At 45.0% G+C, this 21,770-nt stretch overlaps 1 protein-coding gene across 5 annotated transcripts; it reads left to right on the top strand.

Moving 5' to 3' along the window:
* The first annotated feature begins 1,251 nt into the window (after window positions 1-1,251).
* Lhx9 (LIM homeobox 9) lies at window positions 1,252-21,481 on the top strand. 5 transcript variants are annotated; one of them, XM_006249919.5, is made up of 7 exons: window positions 1,252-1,456; window positions 1,697-1,768; window positions 7,020-7,138; window positions 8,895-9,097; window positions 10,262-10,617; window positions 16,428-16,630; window positions 20,765-21,481. In XM_006249919.5, the coding sequence occupies exons 2-7, from the start codon at window positions 1,741-1,743 to the stop codon at window positions 20,819-20,821; spliced, it is 966 nt and encodes a 321-aa protein (XP_006249981.1). In that variant the 5' UTR covers window positions 1,252-1,456; window positions 1,697-1,740; the 3' UTR covers window positions 20,822-21,481. The 5 variants fall into 5 exon arrangements, with proteins under 5 accessions (XP_006249981.1, NP_852032.1, XP_006249977.1 ...); NM_181367.2 differs by lacking the exon at window positions 20,765-21,481 and adding an exon at window positions 17,705-17,967 and having other exon boundaries at window positions 1,375-1,456; XM_006249915.5 differs by lacking the exons at window positions 1,252-1,456; window positions 1,697-1,768; window positions 20,765-21,481 and adding an exon at window positions 17,705-20,310 and having other exon boundaries at window positions 2,449-7,138; window positions 10,265-10,617.
* Window positions 21,482-21,770: the final 289 nt, after the last annotated feature.

The following is a 21,770-nucleotide window of genomic DNA, read 5'->3' as shown; positions in this document are numbered from 1 at the left end:
CGTTGGGGGATGGGAGTGGGGGGGCTTGGATTCGCCATTCCCGAGCTGTCCCTTAAAGCCTCCAAACTGTGGAGAGCTTTTGGGACTGGCTGGCTTCCATCCCCGCACAATTCCGTGGTTTTTGCTGGTGGCTTCGAGGCACATGAATGCCTTTAGCCCATCCAGTCCTCGGCCCATGCCAAGTCAAGGAGCGGCTAAGACCGCGAGGCTTTGGGGAGCAGACGAGTGGGGGAGGGCGGCGCCGGCGCTGACCGGTGTTCGGGCGCTGCCAATCTCTCTGCTCACACCTCCTTCACCACAGGCGCGGGAGCCCAGGCTAATCCCCCGCCTCCCCATCCCCGACTGCGAGGGGTGCCCTGGGTGGGGAGTGGGGTAAATAATTGGCCAGAGGTCTGGCTTCCGAGTCTCCTCCACTTCCTAGCGGCTCGTGGGAACCCGGGGCTACGCAGTCCCAGTGGAACCTGAGACCAGGTAACAGGGGCCTCGTTTGGTCCCGGGTCCCAAAGCATCTCTGCGATAGCCATCTACGCGGGTTTGAGTGTAGGTTTCCTTCTAAAAGGTTAGTTTCAGCCTTTGCTCAAGGACCCAAGAGGGACAGGTGTCCTGGGCTCCCTCGCGGACCGATCTCAAAGGCCGCCATCCGGAGCAGAATGCTCTTCAACTTGCTGGGTTTCTAACGCCTGGCTTCGGAGCACCCACACTGAGTGAAGCAAAAGGAGAGGAAGGCGGGGATGGTGTGTGAGCAATCAATAGCTTAGCCCATTTTCCCCAGGAGCCACCACCATTCACCGTCTATGTAACGGGCACCAGCTGGTGGCAGCATCTTTTAGGTACCAGCTTCAGCATGGCAAAGGCAGGCTAGGGGTCCGGGAGCCCAGAGTGCACTGCGGGGCTCCAGCTCCCCTCCCACTCCCCACCCCGGCTGCGCCCAAGCCTCGGGATGCTCGTGGCTTTATGAGGTTCCCTTGCCGCCAAGTCTTCCATTAACACCTCCTTGGATTATTGAGAGGCTGGCAGGGCTGAGCGTGGCCTCAGAACGGGTGACGGGGCACTGGCCGGAGGCTGAGCCCTCTGCCACCCCCACCCCCGCCTTTTCCGATTTGAGAAAGCATAAACAGAAAATAAAAGACAGGTGGAGGAGGCTGAAGGTCAGAGGTGAGAGATTCAGGTCAATACTGGGAAGAGAAGGGAGGAGCGGAGGGAGGGAGGGAGGGAAGGAAGAAGGGAGGGAGGGAGGGAGGGGAGAGAGAGAGAGAGAGAGAGAGAGAGAGAGAGAGAGAGAGAGAGAGAGAGAGAGAGAGAGAGACGCTTAAGTTTATTCACTGGCTTATTTATTTGATTAACCGAGTGAGACGTGGGGATTGGCCCAAACCCCTGACCACCACCTCTGGCCACCTCCTCTCCAAGAACCAAATTCTTGAGAAGAACGCCTGACACCAAGACGAGAAACATCAAGGTAACATCCCGTTAGGTTGTGGTGGGGTGTGCTTTTCTTCCCCGGGGATGTGGAGGGTGGGGGAGAGGCGCTTCTAGTCCGGGGTGTCCCTGGAGCTCTGGAAGGAAGACTCAGTTAGGCTATAACCGCCTGGGTCCCCAAATCTTAACAGACAAGAGGTTGAGTCTGGCCCAGCCAGGGGGAGAAGGTTCTTGGTTCCCGGTAATGTCTAGCTGACACCAGGTTTTCTTTCTCTAACAGCACAACCGCATTTCACTGCGCGGTCCGCTACTCTTGCACAGAGAATGCTGAACGGCACCACTCTAGAGGCAGGTGAGTTTGGTGCAGTTTCCTCAGTATTTTCCTTGCCAACGTTTTCTTGGGCGTGTGTTCCAGGTAAGAGTGGAGAGAGAGAGAGAGAGAGAGAGAGAGAGAGAGAGAGAGAGAGAGAGAGAGAGAGAGAGAGAGAGAGAGAGAGAGATTGTGTGTGTGTGTGTGTGTGTCCCAGCATGCTTCCATGAGCATGTCTTTATTGAGTGGAAGGTCCGTATTTGTCTTAAAATTAAGCTATGCTTTGGAAGCTAGAAAAGATTTCGGCTTCCCGAAACTTGCCCCTTCCCCCTACCCCGCGTTTTGGCTCTTTTCTTCAATGCCATTGACTTTCCTTAGAGACCAGGGTCAGGACTCTAGGCAGAGATCAGGGTATCATTGGACCTGAAGAAAGAGCAGTCATGAGGGACTTGTGACCCTCGGTGGAGCTTCGGAAAGCAAGTTCCTTATAGGGCTTGAATGGCAACTTATTTTATTCCCATTTTGTTTTGTTGTTCAACACTAATCCATTGTCCTGCGTACAATTTCCTGTTTGTTTTGGGACTCTGAAGGCACAGTAAGTCACAGGAAAAAGAGCTTCAAATTTTCGGGTATTCTAGACTGGGTGGGAGCCTTGTTGGGGGTGGAGGTGGGGTCAGGATTCAAGAACGGGGATTTGAAGACAGCAAGCAGTTGTCATGGGCCTCTGAGGTCGCAGGTGTTCGTGCACTAACAGGGCATAGACTTGCTTGTCCCTAACCCGCATAGACATCTGTCCCAGAGAACAGCAGGCAACAGTGTGAGTGCAGCTGGACTGCGGCCTGGGTCTGCCTAGAGAGTAGCATCTTACAGGCTCCTGCGGCCATAACTCTGAAGGCTCACTTGCATGCCTAGAGGAAAACTTTGCTCTTAGGAAGGAATCGGAGGTGCTCTGTGATGCAGAAGCAGACTGGACCTGCCAGTATCATTCGGAAGAAGGTTTACTCATAGAAAGCTGTCCAGAGCTGGCCATCTGCTCACCTCTAACAGGGAGCAGCCCTATCTTCCAAGGCCAGTTGGCATCACCAATGAAAGCAGGGCTCCTAGCTTCATAACACCTCTGACTTTTCTTGGCTGTTTTGATACTCCCACTACTCCCACATGCCAGCACCTAGGCAAGATCTCCATAGCTTCACCTTTCCAACAGCACTATTCTTAGGATATGAAGAAAAGGAACCATAATGGCCAAACCTGCAAGCATTGGATCAGGGCTACCAAAACTCAGGTCAAAAAGACCTGGAGACTCTTAAAGTTAAGTAACAAGCACTTGCTGGGTTATTTTCCTCTCTAGAGTCTAAAGTCATACAGCCATTGGAGCAAACTAGGGCATCTCTACTTTTCCTCTTCTACCCTCCATTCCCCAAGGAGTCAACTAAGCCAGGGACCTTTGCCCAGGTGGGACTGCCTGAGCCTAAATAATAAGCCTTCATCCTCTCTTCCTATGCCCTTATGAAAATGCTGTAATCTGGTACACTAAATATAAAAACCTTCTATTTCATTAGCATTCAGACTTCCACTTCACTGAGAGTCCTAACAATAACCCTATGGATAGTCACAGAACAGAAAAAGAGCACAGTAGCTCTTCCCTATCCTAGGGGGAGGAGGCCAGGATTCTGTCCCACTACCTCTAATAATATTTTGGGTTTGGAAAGAAGACTCCAGATCCTACTGCAAATGCAGGCCATGCAGTCCCCACTGTGTGTACCTGTCCCAAGGTGAAGTCTTAGTTTCTGGAATTGAAGTTCTAGTGCTCTAGTTTCCATGGAACATGAGCCACCCATTCAGTCTGGAATTGGGAGGAAGAGAAACACTTCCTGGGTGAAAGGAGTGTTTTTACTTGGCAAAGCTTCCCAGGATGCTTTCCCTATTTAAAGCACTGGAGAGCCCTTTAAAAGAAGAAAAGGAGGTAAGAGGGTTCTTTACCAGTCTCTTAGGGTTCCTAGTCAAAAAGGTAGCATACTCTGTGTGACACACCTACTTCTCGGGCCATCTCACACCTCTACTCCAGTAGGACTTCTTTTTGAGGAACTGTGAGAGAAGACTGGGCTGGACCTATGAGGAGCTATTTCCCTAGAACTAACTAGGACCTCCCAAAGTCCACTAGACCCCTGCCTCATTCCCACCTTCCAAAGACTTCCTGCATCCTCATAGCAAGGAAAAAAGATCTTGGCTTTTGGCTTCTTTATGGGAGTGGCCAATGCCTGTTGGCCCTGGAGTTTTATAAGAAAGAACAGTCCTAGGTAGCTTTCAGCTAGGATCAGGATTTCAGGAAATACTCTACAATGCTTGCACTTACAGGCAATTTAAAGATATGTGTAGAGAAAACAGATTGGATGAATGAAAGAATGAATGAATGAATGCAGGCTTATAAGATGTCTGTGCTTGGCCTAAAGTTATAACTTTTTTCTGAGAGATGTTTTTCAGTTTTCCTTCATGCAGTCTTTTTTTTTTTTTTTTTTTTTTATGCTCTTGCTGGACAGAGCAACATCCAACATCCAAGATCAATTCCAAACACTTCTATTTGAAAGTGGGGGAGTGTTTAGGTAGAGCGGACTACAGTCCAATATTTACTTTGTACTTCTAGCCTCCTTGGGTTAATTGACTACTTCTTTGGGTAGACCCCTCCTTTTTCTCCTCCTCCTTGGGCTCTGAGTCAGTTTAACTACTGACTTGTATGAAGGCAATCTGCCCCTTTGTGAGCAGACCTGCTGTCTCTGAAAGGGCCCCTGACCCAGCCCCTCCTTGGGGCCCTTCCTGTGTGCACGTGGGTTTAGAGAGCTCATTGATTTCCATCCAAAGGGGCTAATTACATTACTTACAGTAAATAGCGGTCCTGCTGTCAGGTAGGGCTGCCAAAATTGGGGGGGGGGGCTCCAGCTTAGTTCACTTGATTGGCTTCATTTTTTGTGTGAAATTGTGTTTTATGAGCTGTATTCTGGCACCCAGAGGACCCTAAAAGCGTCCACTCTGCAAATAACATTATTTTGACCCGGAGGAGGGGAAAGGTGAGGAAATAGTGGAGACTTGAGTTTCACGAAGACGCGACCCCAGGAACCTCAGAAAGCAAAGCTTTGGGACAGGAAGTTAGGCTGCTGCACTATGGGTTGTTTTTTACCAGTCAATCCTTCTCCGTCTCTTCCTTTCGTGTCCTTCCTTCCCTCCGTCCTTCCTAAGTCCCCTATCGTTCACGCGGTTCCTTTATTCTCCCCTTTCTTCCTTTCCTTCGCTAACCCTCTTTTCCAGTTTCTTCTTCTCAGCCTTTCTTTCAGATTGGGCTAAAGTTCCACTTGGAGCTGCCTGGGTGGAGGGAGGCGGCGGTGCTGCGGGGTGCTGCTTTGGCTTGGCTTTCTAGACAGAATCCCCGATGCTCCCCGCAAGGCCGCAGAGTGGTGGTGAAACGGAGTGGCGAGCAGGGAGAAAGGAGCGGGAGCAGTCTTTCTTCCCTTTCGGATTAAGTTCCTGTCGCTGTTCCTCGCATCACGATCCTAGGATTTTTTTCCCCCCAGTGAATCCACAATATCAGAGTCCTGTGGTATTGTGGACACTTTTTAATGGGTCCAGAGGGAGGGGAAGGGCCGAGCTAACAAGAACAGAGGGCAACAGAACAATACCATCTCTTGTGAGGAGCAGTCTGCCATCCTGCCTGTTAGTTCTCACTTCCCCGCCTCCACCCGGAGCCTCTTTCACACCCTCCGAAGTGTGCGGACCACTAGCGGCTATTGCCTGGTCGTCCTACCTCACGCGGGAATCCAGCTCACCCAAGACCGGTGAACGTTGACAAATTCCAAAGGGGACGTTAGAATCTCCAAGAGTTACCTTCAACTTAGAATTAGGTAAAAGAGTAACCCACTCCTCGGGCTAAGGTTCTGTTTAGCATACAGGTCTACAAAACCATGTCCTGGCCTGGCCTTTACACTCGAAATAATATATACATATATATGGATATATTTATTGGGAGATATATATATATATACATATATATATATCCCAAAGTATTACTCAGAAAAGTAGGCTCTCCACGCCCCCTTTTTACTTTGGTGGACATCTCGGAGCGTGGTGGCACTGCCTGCCCTCGGGAAGGTTAGGCGAGCAGACAACTGTCCGAAGAGTGTTTTTAATAAGTAAGTTAAGAAGAAATGGGGAGGAAGGGAGCACGCATTAAAAGTATCGTTTCTAAGGAGTGCTTCAAAGTCCGCGCGCGCGGGGAGTGGGGGGCGTTCTACATTTCTGGTGACAGCCTTGTAAAATGGGGATTTAAAAAGGTCTGTAGATGAGAAGGAACCTTAAGGTTTGGAGTGGATCTTGTGCGCCTCTGGCTGGGGTCAGATGAACTAGGATCAAATGAGGCTGGCCCTGTCTTTTGCTCCATCCAGGATGCGGACAATAAGGGCTCCTTTACGGCTTTAAAACATGACTGTTGGGAACTCTTGGAAGGATATGTGCTTGAGGGTGTGTGTGTGTGTGTGTGTGTGTGTGTGTGCAGGCGCGCGTGTGGGAAGGGGGTAAAGGCCCCCTCCTTCTGACTCCCCCCCCAAGTCCCCCACCCCTTTGTAATGTTTGTCCCTGCTTGCCCATCACCAGGGGGTTGAGAGGAGGTATGACAGGTCTTTGTTGTCTGAATAAAAATCCGTGGCAGCTCCAGGGAGAGGACTCCTCCTACTAAATTATCAAAAATGGGCTGGCTTTAGTCTCTTAACAAATTGGACACAGCTCTGGCTGGAGCAGTCCCCAACGCAACCTACAGGCACTGGGAACTTGCAGGCAGCCGGGGACCGCTGAATATAGCACTTCGTTTTCTTTCTTTGTGTTCAAAACTATTTTTTTTCTTCCTTAGATTTTGTTTTCCTCCCCCCACTTCAACCCCCCTCTGCAGTTGTTTCCCATTAGTAACTCGATCTCTCACTGCAGTAAGGTTCGCCTGCTTTCCCCTCCGTCCGCGTTTGTTTGTTTTCTGTACATCTTCTGGAAGACGCTGGACTCCCCACCCCCTCCTCCTCCTTCCCCGTTGTTCTTTTGCCCCAGTCTTTTCCCTCCCAAGTAGAGCTATTTCTACTCTGCCGTTTTTCTTCTTTTCTCTCCTGTCCCTGTCCCCACGCGTTTCTACGCCTCTCCACCGCGCAGCCCTGTGCGGTCGCCTTTGCTTCTTCACTCGAATGAACTGAGAGCCCCAGGCGTGTGTTTATGGAAATAGTGGGGTGCCGAGCCGAAAACAATTCGTGTCCTTTCCGCCCCCCAGCCATGCTCTTCCACGGAATCTCCGGAGGCCACATCCAAGGTATCATGGAGGAAATGGAGCGCAGATCCAAGACCGAGGCCCGTCTGGCCAAAGGCACTCAGCTCAACGGCCGCGACGCGGTAAGGACCAGCCCGGGCGCAGCGCTGGGAAAACTGCAAATCTCCGGCCCGCCCAGGTTGGGGATGGCGGGTCCTGGGGACGTTTGCCTAGGGATGCTCGCTAGGTTTTCCCCGCAGGCGTGCTTGCTAGGCAAGGTTCCCTTTCCGAATCGAGGTGTCTAGGATGTTGCAGTCCTGAGCTCTCCAGTCTTTGTATAGCAGCTGATCGCCGGCCGATAGGGCAGCCGGTCTTGGAAGGAGCGGGCGTGCTCCCCAACAGCCACAAACTCCAGTCTCCCGCGACTCGGCCGCCAGGCCGGATCCACCGCCCCCAGGGCAAGCCTTGGTGCAGGTAATAGGGGACCACTTGCCAGCACTGCGTGGGATTCCCAATCTCTGGGATAAAAAGCAGACCTTCAGAGTAGAACCCAACGCGCTGGTCCGTTTCCAGGTCTTCGGACTCCCGGAGCTCACCAGAGATTGTTAGGGGCTGTGCATGCCTCTTCAGCTTCCCGGGTCACAAAACTGAGTTTCTCTTCCTTATGGGGCGGGTGTATTGGATACGGGGAAATCGAATAAAACGCGAAGGAGCGGCTCCCTAGTCTAAAATCAAGAACATGAACTCTACAACCTCAAGAGATGCAGTCAACTATTGCTGTTTCTCTTCGTGAAAGAGCAGTTATGTCTTTGTGAAAGTACTAGTAACCCAAACATGTCCCCTTTCCACTTACCGACGGGAGAGGAAAAAAAAAAAAAAAACCTACAGAAGTCCGCAGAGATGATTCCAGGCAGGGCAAGAGTGCTGTGTAGACTCTGTATCACAGCGGGGACTGTAGCTCAAACTGACCGCTAGACAATCAGCGAGGTTTTGGGTTAAAATAGCCCACTGTCGCCATTTGTACAATTAATTCGATGAGAACACAATATCCGAGTAAACGGCGAAATGTGTCCTTTCCATGTCGCCAAAATGTAATAGGGGAAGACTATTAATGCTAGTCTGAGCAGTGGTGAGCTTCTTTTTACTTTTAACCGCTGTTTTATTTTAAAACATCCCGACTGGGATCCTCAGAGTGAGTTTTACCGCCTTAGCTAGCTTCATTTGTGACCTAGGTCTTAGTTCGGGAATCAAAATTTCAAGATAATTATCTGTGCTGTTTATGCTGGCCCGAGAAAAGAGCCAGTGTACAGAAAAGAATGGATGCGGGTCCTTCTTTCAGGACAGGATCTTCACTTTCTCACCAGGGATAGGGCGCCGGCCTTGAACGGAGAGTACAGCAAGATCTGCTAAGTAATGTCCGAACCACAACGTCTGCCAAATTATTCCGCCTATAAACATTAGAAAAAGTAGAATTATAGTACTGTTTGTGTAAAAAAAGATCCACATACTTCAGAATTGTAGTTCTCAACAACAGTTTCTGGGTTTTTTGTTTGTTTTTTGTTTTTTGTTTTTTTATATAGTGTGTATTGTTGGAAAGTCACACGTTTTAACCTTATTCTACTTCTGGACCGCCCATCAAAACATCCTGTAGACTCTTAGCAAGCTCAAGACATCGAGGTGTTTTTAGAGTCACCGGACTAGGGGGCTCGGGATGCTAGGAAAGGAAACTGGACGTTGAGAAGGGAGAAGTTGCAAATGTTTCCCTCACTTTTTGCTTTTGTGTGCTGTGGCCCTTGCAGCGATGCGCTCGGTTTAGCGCCGGGGATTTGTTCTGCCAAGACGTCCCGGGTTGTGCGGCAACGCCCGGAATCCCCTCTCAGTCTTGTTCTTATTTCACAGGGTATGCCCCCGCTCAGCCCCGAGAAGCCTGCTCTGTGCGCCGGCTGCGGGGGTAAGATCTCTGACAGGTACTATCTGCTGGCTGTAGACAAACAGTGGCACCTTAGGTGCCTGAAGTGCTGTGAATGTAAGCTGGCCCTGGAATCGGAGCTCACCTGCTTTGCCAAGGACGGTAGCATTTACTGCAAGGAGGATTACTACAGGTACCCCCCAAGCCCCCACCGCCTGCCCATTTACATACTCCTCTGACCCCGTAGAGCACTGCGGAATCCGGAGTTCCCTCGCTGCCCTCCTTCTTTGGCTCATTCAGGGTGCAGGGATTTTTGTTTGTTTGTTTGTTGTATTTGTTTTTGTTTCTCTGAAATGGGGAAATTGCCTTAAAACCGTGTATACCCCACTGGTGAGGATGGACGAGAAGGATCACAGGGTCTAGTGAGATTCATCAGGGTTCTCAGTTCTTCACAGCTCCCCTGGAAAAATCTGGGAGAAGAGTAAATGGACAGGTATCAGGTGACCAAGAGAAGGTTTTGCTGCTGCTGCTGTTGTTCTGTTTTGTTTTGTTGGCCCTTTTTAAAATGAACTGGTCAACTTCCCCCCTGTTGGCCCAGGCAGCAGCAACCAGGTGTATGACAATGGTCCTATAATGGCTATGAAAAAGTCACAGAGGCCACTGCTAGTGAAATGGCTAGTCAGAACCAGATTGAAGGAAACAAAACCAACCAACCAACAACCAACCAAACGGACAGCCAAATAAACAAAAAGAAAGCAAAACAAAAGAAACAAACAACCAAAAAAAAAAAAAAACCCGAACGTACAAACGAACAAAAAGAAACCAACCAATAAACAAAAAACAAGCAAACAAACAAAAAAGACAAAACAAAAATCCCAGGTTGGGAAATGTTTGTGCCTGTGGAAGTTATCTGGCTTCCCTCTAAGCAGAAGCAGGAGGGGTGCTAAAAGGATAGCTTTTTCTTTGCAGAATTACCGGGTTTTTTGCTTTTTTTTTTTTCTGAGATGACAGGCACACGCAATACTATTTTGTCATCAGTAAGATCAGGGTTTTTCATTTGGCATTGCAATTTAATATTCTTTCAAGAGCGCTGTGAATTGGCCAGTTCAGAATTTCGTTTGTTTGCTTAAAAAAAAAAAAAAAAAAGAAGCACAGTTCCTGGTTCTTCGGACTTTAGTGTACGGATTCACTAGGACCAGAGAAGGTCATTGAGCAAGGAAAGCTGATATTCAAAGAGGTCCTCAGCCAGAACTCCCTAGCTAGTCTCTTGCCCCTGTAGACTATGCCCTGGTGCTGCGAATGGGAGTTAGGGCCTCCTTGTACCAGCTGGCTCCCTGATTCTCCTGTTTGCTTCCAGAAGGTTCTCTGTGCAGAGATGTGCCCGCTGCCACCTTGGCATTTCCGCCTCGGAGATGGTCATGCGCGCCCGAGACTCAGTCTACCATCTGAGCTGCTTCACTTGCTCCACTTGCAACAAGACCTTGACCACGGGCGACCATTTCGGTATGAAGGACAGCCTGGTATACTGCCGCGCACACTTTGAGACCCTCTTGCAAGGGGAATATCCACCTCAGCTGAGCTACACGGAGCTGGCGGCCAAGAGCGGCGGCTTAGCTCTGCCTTACTTCAATGGCACTGGCACAGTGCAGAAGGGGCGGCCCCGGAAGCGGAAGAGCCCAGCTCTGGGAGTGGACATCGTGAATTACAACTCAGGTGGGCCTCTTAACTTTACCCACTCAGCTCAGATCTCACATTGCTGGAGGACGATTTGGCAGTGCAGGTTCTGCTCCAAGACCAGAACCTGTTCTCAACACAACCCCCTTTCAGTCTGAAGAAGAGAAAGACGTAAAGGAGATGGGAGGGGAGAGAGGATGGGTTATTGGTTTGTGAGCTTGTGGTGCTTTATAACCTTGAGGCCCAAGTGACTTCCCCCAAACAGGCAAAGCCAAATCCTTGTTGCCCATTAGTTAATGAGCCCATTAGTTTCTGGCTCTCAGTTGGAGCAAAACAGCCCCAGGGCAATTCCTTTGTTGGAGCCAAATTATAGATCCTGGAGGAGGTTTTCCTAAATAGTTAATGGGGGAAAAGAAAAGACTTCAGAGCCCAGCTCCACTCTGTCTAGAGGGGGCAGAGGCTGTGGTCACCAGCCCGAAGTTAATCAGCAACATAGTTGGCAAGGGTATTGAAAAATTGAATCTCTGATCTTGGCAATGAGCAACTGTAGGGTGGGACTCACTTTGCACAGCTGTGCCTCTGAAGGCTCAGTTATTCATCTAACCTCCTCACTCCAGGCCTGATAGATCATCAGGTCATCTAGACCTCCGACAGCCAGAGGAACCTCTAGGTCAAGCCCACCGGGGTGACTTAATGTTCTCTCAGGCTGCTTGTGTGACATTTGCCAGTCTTCTCCCAATTCAAAGCAGAGTAAAGGCAGCAGTCCCTAAAGACGCCCTTGGTTTGGAAGATACACCTATCTTTTATCAATTTGCCTCACAAAAAAGTGAGGCTACTTATTGTTGATAGCCTGTCCCCACCTCAAGTCTTCGAGGTCAGGATGTTGGCAGACCTTGAAGACCTGAGCTTCTTATTCAGAGTAAGTGCAGAGGGAAAGGAAACCCAGGTTGGTTTGGGGAAACCCAAGGAACTTGACTGCTCTGATTTCCCATGCCCTGGCCCAAACCTATTTGGGAACTTAGCACACAGGGGACTTGGGCTACTAAAAGTGACATACTAGCTGTGAGTATCTGTTACTTATCATCTTCCAGTTTTCAATGTCTGGTTTGGGGTGTGACTTGTAGTTTGAAGATAGTGGGACAATATCCTAGTTAAGCGATCTGCCTGAGGTCATAGACACTGTGAACATCTGAACTGAGAGCCCCCACTCTGGCTTCCTCTTTCTCAGGTGGTCCTGAGCAGGGGCGTTCATTAAGCTAGGTTGTGTCCTGGGATTCTCTTCCCAACTTAAAGGAATTCATTTTGGGATGGCACAGAGAGATGGCACCTCAGAGAAAAGGAACACGTAGCTCAAGGAGGCTGCATCTCTCTCTAGTGAGTTCACATCTGGGCAGTGGCTGGACCAAGGGAAAGGGGCCAACTTAGAGGTTAAGCATGGGGCAGCAAGCTAAGCCCAGGGGTTGGCCAAGGGTGTTAGTGGCTGTGCCTGGCTACACCCTGGTCTGGGGACCCCTGCTAAGCTGGGGTAGAGCTTTGCCTAGGGTCCAATTGCCCAGGACACATCCCATATTCTCTGATGCATGGTACCCAAGGGAAGACAACCGGGACACTAATTGTTCTTTATTAATAGAAGATGACATTGAAAGTTCACTTACCAGCCACTTACTAAGACCTGACCATGCTATTGGGAGAGGAGAGGAGAGGAGAGGAGAGGAGAGGAGAGGAGAGGAGAGGAGAGGGGAGGGGAGGGGAGGGGAGGGGAGGGGAGGGGAGAGGAGAAAGGGGTAGAAAGTCGGAGGGGAAGGGGAGGGAGGGAAACAGGGTTTTAAACAACTAGTAAGGAGAAAGGGCCCTACAGAGGGGTGGGGATTTCTGGTGAAACTGGGAGTGAGCTGGGCTGTTTGCTTGTTTCATTTAATCTAATTAGCTAAATTTGGTTTTCCCTTGGATCTACATTATGTTAGACAGACCCAAGAAGCTTTCAAAATAATAGACTTTAGCTTCACTTGGTTTTTACTTTTCTGAAGATAAATAAAACAGGCAAAACAAAATTTTGGTGTGGATTCTTAGTTTGCTCCTTAGGGCTGCTCAGTCTTTGAGTAAGTTGTCCTATTCCAGGAGCCAAAAAGTAGCCCAGGCTGTTTAACCCACTACAGCTTCTCAACATGCGCTCCCTTACCTGGATACTCCCAGAGGCATGAGCAAATAGCACACGTTTCTTTAAGATTAGGTGAAGAGAGTCTGGAGGAACTGGTTTAAAGTACTCTAACCCCAATCACCTCCATTTACAAAAAGTTCGTGTGTGACTCCAATGGTACCTCGTCACACAGTCGATGGAGGTGGAGCAGGGGTGTGTGGATGAGCAAATTGAAGACATGTGAAAGTATAGAACACACAAGTCCCCTACATGTAAAGCCCATGAGTTTGGGCACGCTCTGGGTTTTCTATTTCCACTTCAGTGTAAAGCTCCATAAAGAACAGCACTAACAGGACCCAAATAGGTTCATACAATGAATTTTAAAAACATACACACAACACGATCAAGATCCAAGAACTGTCAGCCTGTGAGACTTGTTAGTGCTTGGCACAGGGCAGCTACCTTTCGATGAGAATGTCCCTAGCTCAGTTTCCACCTCTTTGAACATAGTAATCAAATTACTCAGGCTGATATTTTTGAAAGAGGCATAGATAATTTATCTGGAATGCCATATTGAAGTAAAACCCTCCAGAGGTGAAAGGATTAGCCTAGGATAGACATGTCCTCATGGGTAGCTGACCATTAACGAAGAAACTGGATTTTTGCTACCTCTCACAACCTCCCTCCTGAGGTTCTTTCCTCTAAATGTGCAAAATTCCTCTTGTTAAATTAGCCTGGCACTGACCCCTAGTGGTCTCCCAGGAATTAGTTGATTCTCAGAAGGTTCCGAACCTTTCCAAACAGAAACTCCTTTTGGATAGGTGACCATCTCCCCAGCAACCCAATGTAAACCATTTAAACCCTCTCATTAACTTTAGTGACAACAGATGTGCAGCTGCAGGTGGAAATCTGAAGCGATTTAAAGAGAATTATTTGCTCTTATAATTCAGGAGGGGGGAATATCCCTAAAGTTTACCCACAGGGGAAATGATCACTTGCTGATTTACATAAAGCTTTTGCCATTAAACACAAGCAACTTGGATATGCTGACTTAAACTGTGGCAAAAATAGATTTCTCTATCATGATGGATACTGTAGGAGCAAACAAAGCCACATGGATATCATATATTGTAAGGAAAACCTGACACCCGCACAGTTCTTACACACGGAGTTGGTTTGTAGCAGCAAACACAATAACGTTTTTTCTAATGCACTCAACCGCTATATCGAGTTTGCAATGGGCAAATCTGAACGGACTGTACATGGAGGAGCAATTTCCTCAAATCTTATTTTATTTTTTTCCCTTAGATTCATTTCAATGGTGAATAGCTAGATAGCTAAGTTGGGGATAATATTCATTTTTAGGAAATGTTATCCTGGGAGAGGGGGACTAAGTAAGTGCATTATGTAAACATCAAGTTAATGTCTCTGTCGCCATTGATATGTTGCTCAGGGAAAGTTGCTCACGTAGGCTAGGGTGGATATCTCATTTGAAGAGGCCTCTGATGAATGGAATGCGCCTCTTTGACCATTTGCTGAGGGTATATTTGTAATCTGGCTGTGAAATATGGCTCAGTTTACTGGAGATAACCTACTTTTATAGCCACAAGACCCTGCTCCATCCATCTGAGGATCAGAAAGTGCTATTCCGCAGACTATTTGAAGTTGACATATCCCCCCTGGGATGAAATAGGGTAACATGTAAAATATGTCCTCTCTGCTAGCTGTGGGAATGTGTTTCCACTCTGGCTGGCTTAAGAAGTTAAGCTCAAAGTTCAGCAGTATACATCTGACATGGACACTGTCTCCACCTGATCTGACTTTGGATTAGCAAGAGCTTGTAATTTCTTAGGGAGCAAACAGCTCATGCTTGTTGAGTTCAGTCATAGCCTTGCTTTTGACCTAGGGAACCCAAAGGAGAATTTGATAAAATCCTTTCCCTCAGAGGACTCAGGACTGCTCTCCCATATCCCCTCCCCCTTTGTGTCTTACGGCACACAGAAGGTCATAATTCATTTTATTTTATTTGGGACAATTTCTCACTTAAACAAGTTTTTTTTCAAAGTAGATTTCCTGGTTGATTACCACAATATATATATATATATATACATATATATATATACATATATATGTGTATATATGTATGCTGCTTTCTGAGCACACATGTGTATACAGACATACTGATTGGCTAGAAAAATTCTGAAAGAAATTCTAACCACAGCCTGGAAGGCAGACAACATTGCAAAAAGCAGGAGAAGGGTAATATTAAGAGATGCCTCCCTCTTTTCAAAATTTAAGCTTTTCCTTCATAACGGCATGGTCAGGTTGATTTTAAGTAATTTATCGGAGCACAGGATGCTCAGATCTGACAACAGAGCAGATAAATATATGAAATAAGGTTTTAAAGAACCAAAGTTGTGATTTTTGCAGAGGTAAGTCAGTATTATTAAATGTTTTTCACCTTGGCTTTAAATAGGAGGAGTGTTTACATCTTGAGGATGAAGACTTTCCCCTTGGTTTAAAGTTTGACTTATTCTGCCCCTGGTGCCAAGGAGGATTTCCAGGAGCAGAGAAGGTGCTGCCCTCTCACTGTCAGACCAGTGAGTGGCACAGCTCAAGGCTGACTTAGACGCATCCAGAGCACAGGGGACCAGGCTGGATGGAAACCATCAGTGTTGCTTCAGCAATGAGCTATGGGGAATGCCTCAGGCATGAGGGAAGAGAAGGCTGGGCTCATTTTCCTTCAGAAATATTTATTAGAAGAACTCCAAGGGAAAAGTGTTTTCTTCCTGGCATAGCCCAAGCTAACTAGTTATAGCTAGAATTCTTCAAATACAATGCTCTTCTGATTCTCTAAGACATTCACAACAAAAGGTCATTTTCTCAAGTCTCTTCCTTTTTCCAACCATGTTGAGAAAGCTATTAGGATAAGAAAATGGTTTAGGTCATTCCTTAGGGGTGTGTGTGTGTGTGTGAGTGTGTGTGTGAGTGTGTGTGTGTATGCGTGCGTGTGTATGTGTGCGTGTATGTGTGTGTGTGAGTGTGTGTGTATGTGTGCGTGTATGTGTGTGAGCGTGTATGTGTGTGAGCATGTATGTGTGTGTGTGAGTGTGTGTGTATGTGTGCGTGTATGTGTGTGAGTGTGTGTGTGAGTGTGTGTGTGTGTGTGTGTGTGTGTGAGATGTGTGGTGTGCTGGTTGATAATTTGGAACCTGATTTGCCATATTCATCATGATAAAGAACAGTGCCTTCACACAGAACATGGGAATCAAGAAACCGGCAAACACGTGGTTTCAAAAGACCCTGTGAATGTGCACACCTGGGTGAAAATCCACATAAACTATCAGAAAAAGGTTTCTCCTCCTCCTCTTCCTCTTCCTCCTCTTCCTCCTCCTCTTCCTCCTCCTCCTCCTCTCCCTCTTCTGATGTTGTCTTTCTTCTTACTTCCCACCTCTCCCCCAATGTTTACTACTGAACATCAAGCAGAGGAAAGGATTTAACTTATGTTTTCCAGTATGTAAACCAGCTGTGTCCAAATAGCCTAGGTTAGCTGACCATAGCCATTGTCTTCTTGTCCAGATATCATTCACCACTGGGTTGACAGCCTTTTGCTTTATGAAGACAGCATTGTCATGTACCCTGCCTGTCACGTCCCCTAAGCCAGTGTAGAAGTTTCCACTGAGCTGTTACTTGTTCCCTGTTGCTGCAACAGGTTGTAATGAGAACGAGGCAGACCATTTGGACCGGGACCAGCAGCCTTACCCACCTTCCCAGAAGACCAAACGGATGCGAACTTCTTTCAAACACCACCAGCTTCGGACCATGAAATCCTACTTTGCCATCAACCATAACCCAGATGCCAAGGACCTCAAACAGCTTGCTCAAAAAACAGGCCTGACCAAAAGAGTTTTGCAGGTAAGACACATCCATCATTGGCTTTGTTTCTATCTCCTCCCTTTCCCCCGGACAGCGACTAGTTCTCTTCCCTAATCACTTGGATATTTCCTATTCTGCTTCCTAGTCATCTCCTTCCTTAGCGATCTTCCTACAGGGACTTCCTGGAGGGAACTCAGGGAGGCATCCAGGATTCACATTCTCCCTACAGACAGAGAGGTGGGCTCCAAAGCCTCATCGTTTTATACATGGCGTTGACTTTATCTAAACAAGTTTTGCCTGTAGAGATATTCACTCAGGCGGGGTTTAATGTGCTAGTTTCTAAGGAGCTACGGTCCCATATCCACAAACTCCCGGCAGCCTACTCATATGTTATGCCTTTCCACATTCAGGCGGCCCACCCCTCGCACTTGAGAGGTCAAAAATAAGGTTAGTACCTCAGTGAGCAGTTGGACTGGGAATTTTTCCATTTTACCAAGTCGTAGTTAAAACGCCGGAGTTCTTCCTGGTGTTGAATTGCTTCCCCAGACTTTTGGGAAGAATTATAAAGTTATACAGGGTTGCCATGAGTGACCTGCCATCTCCCTCTCCTCAGTGACCAATAGCATACATTTTCTGCTCTCCAAAATCTCTCTGGAAGTTTGGGGGTCTGTGACTGGGAAGAATTTTATGGTTTTACAGCATTTGTCAGGTGACAGACTAGCCAACAGCTAAACTTTTTGGTGTTCCTTTCAAGTGAGTAGTCCTACTTTGAGACACTTTTAGTGACCATGATTTTCCCTATTCTTTTGAGGGATGGTGTATTTCCCCCTAGACTCCATGTTTTTGTTTCGGTGGTATCTCTGTTCCAGCATCAGTTATCCCAAGTGGCACATTTAATTCAGGAATATGTAAATTAAGAGCGTATAAATTTATTCTACTACTGGAATTAGTTTATTTTGAAAGAAATAAAAAAAAAGTCCACTTTCTTTCCAAGAAAAAGAAAATGATATCTAAAAGGAGAAATAGAGGAAAAAAAAGAAAAGGAGGAAAAAAGGAAGAGAGAAAAGAACTTAAAAAAAATCGATAAAGAAATCAATTGGGATTGGTTTGCAGGTTTGGTTCCAAAACGCACGAGCCAAATTCAGAAGGAACCTTTTGCGGCAGGAGAATGGGGGTGTTGATAAAGCTGACGGCACGTCGCTTCCGGCCCCGCCCTCAGCAGACAGCGGCGCTCTCACTCCACCCGGCACTGCGACCACTTTAACAGACCTGACCAATCCCACTGTCACTGTAGTGACAACTGTGACCTCTAACATGGACAGCCACGAATCCGGAAGCCCCTCACAAACTACCTTAACGAACCTTTTCTAACATTGGTTTTTTTTTTTTTTTGTTTTTGCTTTTGTTTTTGTTTTTTTTGTTTTTTGTTTTTTTTGGGGGGGTTTTTTTTGGGTTTTGTTTTTTTTAAAGGATTCTTCCTCTTTTTATTATTATTGTAATATTATTATTTTATTATTTACAAGACTTTTTTTTCCTTCTTCTAACCCACAAGATATTTGGGGAATAAAATAGCAGCTTGGCGTGTAGCATCTACACCCCTTGGCTATGAGCTTATAGTATTGTCGCTTTTAAGTGAACAAATTTGGTCTCCAGGATGTATTTGACCTTTTTTCTTTAATCAGTTTTTTTTTTTTTCAGTTGGTAAGGGAAGATTTTGAATCAGTCTAATAAGTGCCTCTTAAAATTTTATGTTACTTATTTCCAGAATCTCGAAGGGAAAAAAAAAGAATGCTATTAGGATGGGCAAATTATATTCCTGTTCTTGTGATCAGGTTATTAAGCAACCATATACTTAATTGTTTTTTTAAAACCTTACAATTAAAAGTTTTTATATTAAAAATTTTTTTAAAAAAAACCAAATATATTATTACTGTTTTTTTTTACCTTGAACTACTAATTCGAGTGAAGAATATAATTAAACAAAAACATTAATATCAATTTTAAATGATGATTAGCTGGGTGGGCAGTCTAACTCAGGAATGTGACTTCCTGCTGTTAGAGTTGTACAGCCCCCCTCCCAACTCTTTATTGCTTTTCAAAAACAAAAATCTTAAAGTCCCTGAAAAGTTACACTTTAAAATTTGAAATTTTATACTTTTGACCTCCCAAAACACACACACACACACACACACACACACACACACACACACACACACACACACAAAGAAAAGAAAACTCATCCAGTCTCTGAAACTATTCTTTCTACCTTTCTGTTTTTTTCCCTTGAGAAATGGAAATAAGCAAAATATAATTTTTTAAGAAGTAAAATTATTGGCATAATTTATTAATAATTAATTAATTGGCTTCAGCTGTACCATGACATTGTATCTGGCATTCTAAATAATGTCTTTTCCTTGTTTCTTCCTTTCTTTTTTAAACTGACTTAGTAAACTAACACCAACAATGAGAATTATTTGGTTTTTCTTTATTTTATTTTGGCATAGGTTGACGCATGTCTAAAATCCTTTTAACATTACAGATGTGAAGTTGTGACTCTTAAAGTAGACAAACTCAGAAGCCTTGTGGATGCCAAGCTGAATATATTTCCTAGTTTACAGTAGCATTCTTTTCCTTTTAATTTAAGGTGAAATCTTAACGGTCTGGGCAGTGGTGAATGTTCATCTCTCTGCTTCTGTTGTAGTTTAAAAACAACAACAACAACAACAACAAAAAAAAAAAACAAACCAACTAGATTGTGGATTTCCTAAAACAATAAAAGAAGAAGTCAAGATCTATGTCTTGCTTTAGTGGATTGTTAAGACTAACTTTGCACATGCCGTCCACTTTTTTGCACCCCTTAAATCTCCTCTGGTGGTCGAAGTGGCTATTTAATAGATTTTTAAAGGTGCCCTTCTGGTTGTATAAGTGTGTGGTTACCTATCGACAGTTCACTGCCCACATTGAAGTGCATTATTGTAACTCTTGCTCAGGGTCTTTAGAAAATTAGCACAGAAAGTAGCTTATTTTTAAAAAAAAAAAGATGATGGAAGAGAAGTTAACACTGTAACAGAAGAAAAGTGTGATCGCCATTATATATTTAGCAAGTGTGGTCATCTTCTATGGAGCTTAAATCTTGACCTTTCATATTTCTCTTACATTTTGGGCATTTACCACTAACCAGACCAAACAATCTTGGTAAGGCTGAGATCTTATATAACACACTTTTACAGGTAAAATATCGACACATAAATTTTGTTCTTTGGCAGAACAATATATATATATATATGGTACTACAGGTCTGCTTTATTAAGTAGACAGACTTTAACTCAGTTCTCCTATGTGCCTTATGATATAACTTGGAAGTAAGTTTGTGAGAAATCAGGATCTATGTGTGTTGTTTGTTAAATTAACTGTTAACCCTTTCGGCACCTCACTAGTTTTGTACTGTTTTACCTCTTATTTCCGAAACTCTTTTTATGGTGTATCCTGTTAGAGGGGACAAACATGTCATAGAAAGCAGTTGTGCACTCTTTCAAAAATAGTTGATAAATTCAATAACCTTATATATTGAGCTTCGTGTTTATAGTACAGTAAGTGGTCTAGCAAAATTGTCCATGTTCCTTTGTTTATTGATAAATGCATTGTATAGAAACTATTTCCCCTAAATATTTATGGACCAAACAATTGTGATATATCCTATTAAATTTGTGTGAATAAACCATCTTGAATCTAAGGAGTTTTATTTCCCATCAGTTTTATTTAAGTTTCACTTGGATTAGTTTGTTTTCAATATCTATGTGTAAAAGCTAAGAAATAGCAGCTCCATTAAAAAAAAATTTAAACGGACAGATAGTTCTTAGGTTTCCAAACTTCTGATTCATATCAAATGCACACACCATTGTATATAAAAATCTGACTCAATCTTGAAATACTCTTAAATATTCGTGTTTATAATAAAAGTAATGCCCCACTGATTTGACTCAGTTCAATTTCTAGAATGAAAATAAATGAGCAGATCTGTAGTTGCATGAAAAGAAAACTTAAATATGATTAAGATTTAATATCAGGTCTATTGAGCACAAGTGGATGTTTGTAAATCTAAATAGAAATTGCAGACCCCTAAAAGCCAAGTTGCTCTGTAGTTAATAAATTGTCACTATGATTTTTTTTCAGGGAGAACAAATCTTGGGGCATTACAGCCAAACATCCCGACGTTTGAAAATTCCCTAAAGTATTAAAGGAAGGGGAAAGATTTGATCGGAAATCCACTGCAGTGAAGACAAAGACACTATTAGGTTATGATAATCATACATTAAAAAGTTTATTGAACCAAAAGAGAGAGAGAGAGAGAGAGAGAGAGAGAGAGAGAGAGAGAGAGAAAGAGAGAGTGAGACTTAAGTGTCATTTATTGAATGTTACCAAAACCTGTTCTTTATGATGTCTGACACCAACGAAGGCTTAGCCTCATGTGGTTTAACAAAAGAGCGAGAGAAACCATGTCTAAAACCAGAGCAAGCCGGCATTAATATGCCCTCCCCACATTTGGAAAAAATCATTACCGAAACAATACCACACATTTGTCAAGCACAATAACTGTAAAATAAAGTCCAAGAAAAGAAATCCATTTCATCTGCTTGCTAATGTGTATCAGTCCTACCTGTTAACGGCATTTTTCCAATTGTAAATTCAGAGAATAACTTTTACCCTTTAATGAGAGGCTAGGGATGAAGCCAGTAATTTTCGTATTATTGTCTATACTTCCTTTCTAAACAGAAGGCTCTGCATGCACATTTGCATCTGTTACCTCTAGTGTACACCTCTGTAATGATGACTCTGCTGTTTCCTGTATGATAAATAGCTTTCATTAATAAACATTTTATTTGATGCAAACATAGTTAACTTTATGTTAAGCACATACCGCTGAAATTAATTTTGAGCACTGTCTTAAAGGGGCAGGACAGTAGTATACTTTTAATTTGTTATGCCCGGGGCGGGGGGAGATCCAGACTAGAGAATGAGGTGAAATTATTTTTTTTTAACTTTTGATGGATTATTTTCACTTACTATATTTAGTTGACACATGGACAAAAATGAAATAGTAAGCCCAACATTACAACAAAAATAAACATCAGAATAAATTACTATGTAAAATTTCAGCAACCATTTTTAGAGGCTAGGG

This window comes from Rattus norvegicus, chromosome 13, assembly GCF_036323735.1.
Source record: "Rattus norvegicus strain BN/NHsdMcwi chromosome 13, GRCr8, whole genome shotgun sequence".
In the NCBI taxonomy this organism is placed as follows: Eukaryota; Metazoa; Chordata; class Mammalia; order Rodentia; family Muridae; genus Rattus; species Rattus norvegicus.
Note: the sequence above shows the minus strand (reverse complement) of the source record. Positions and strands in the feature narration are given on the sequence as shown.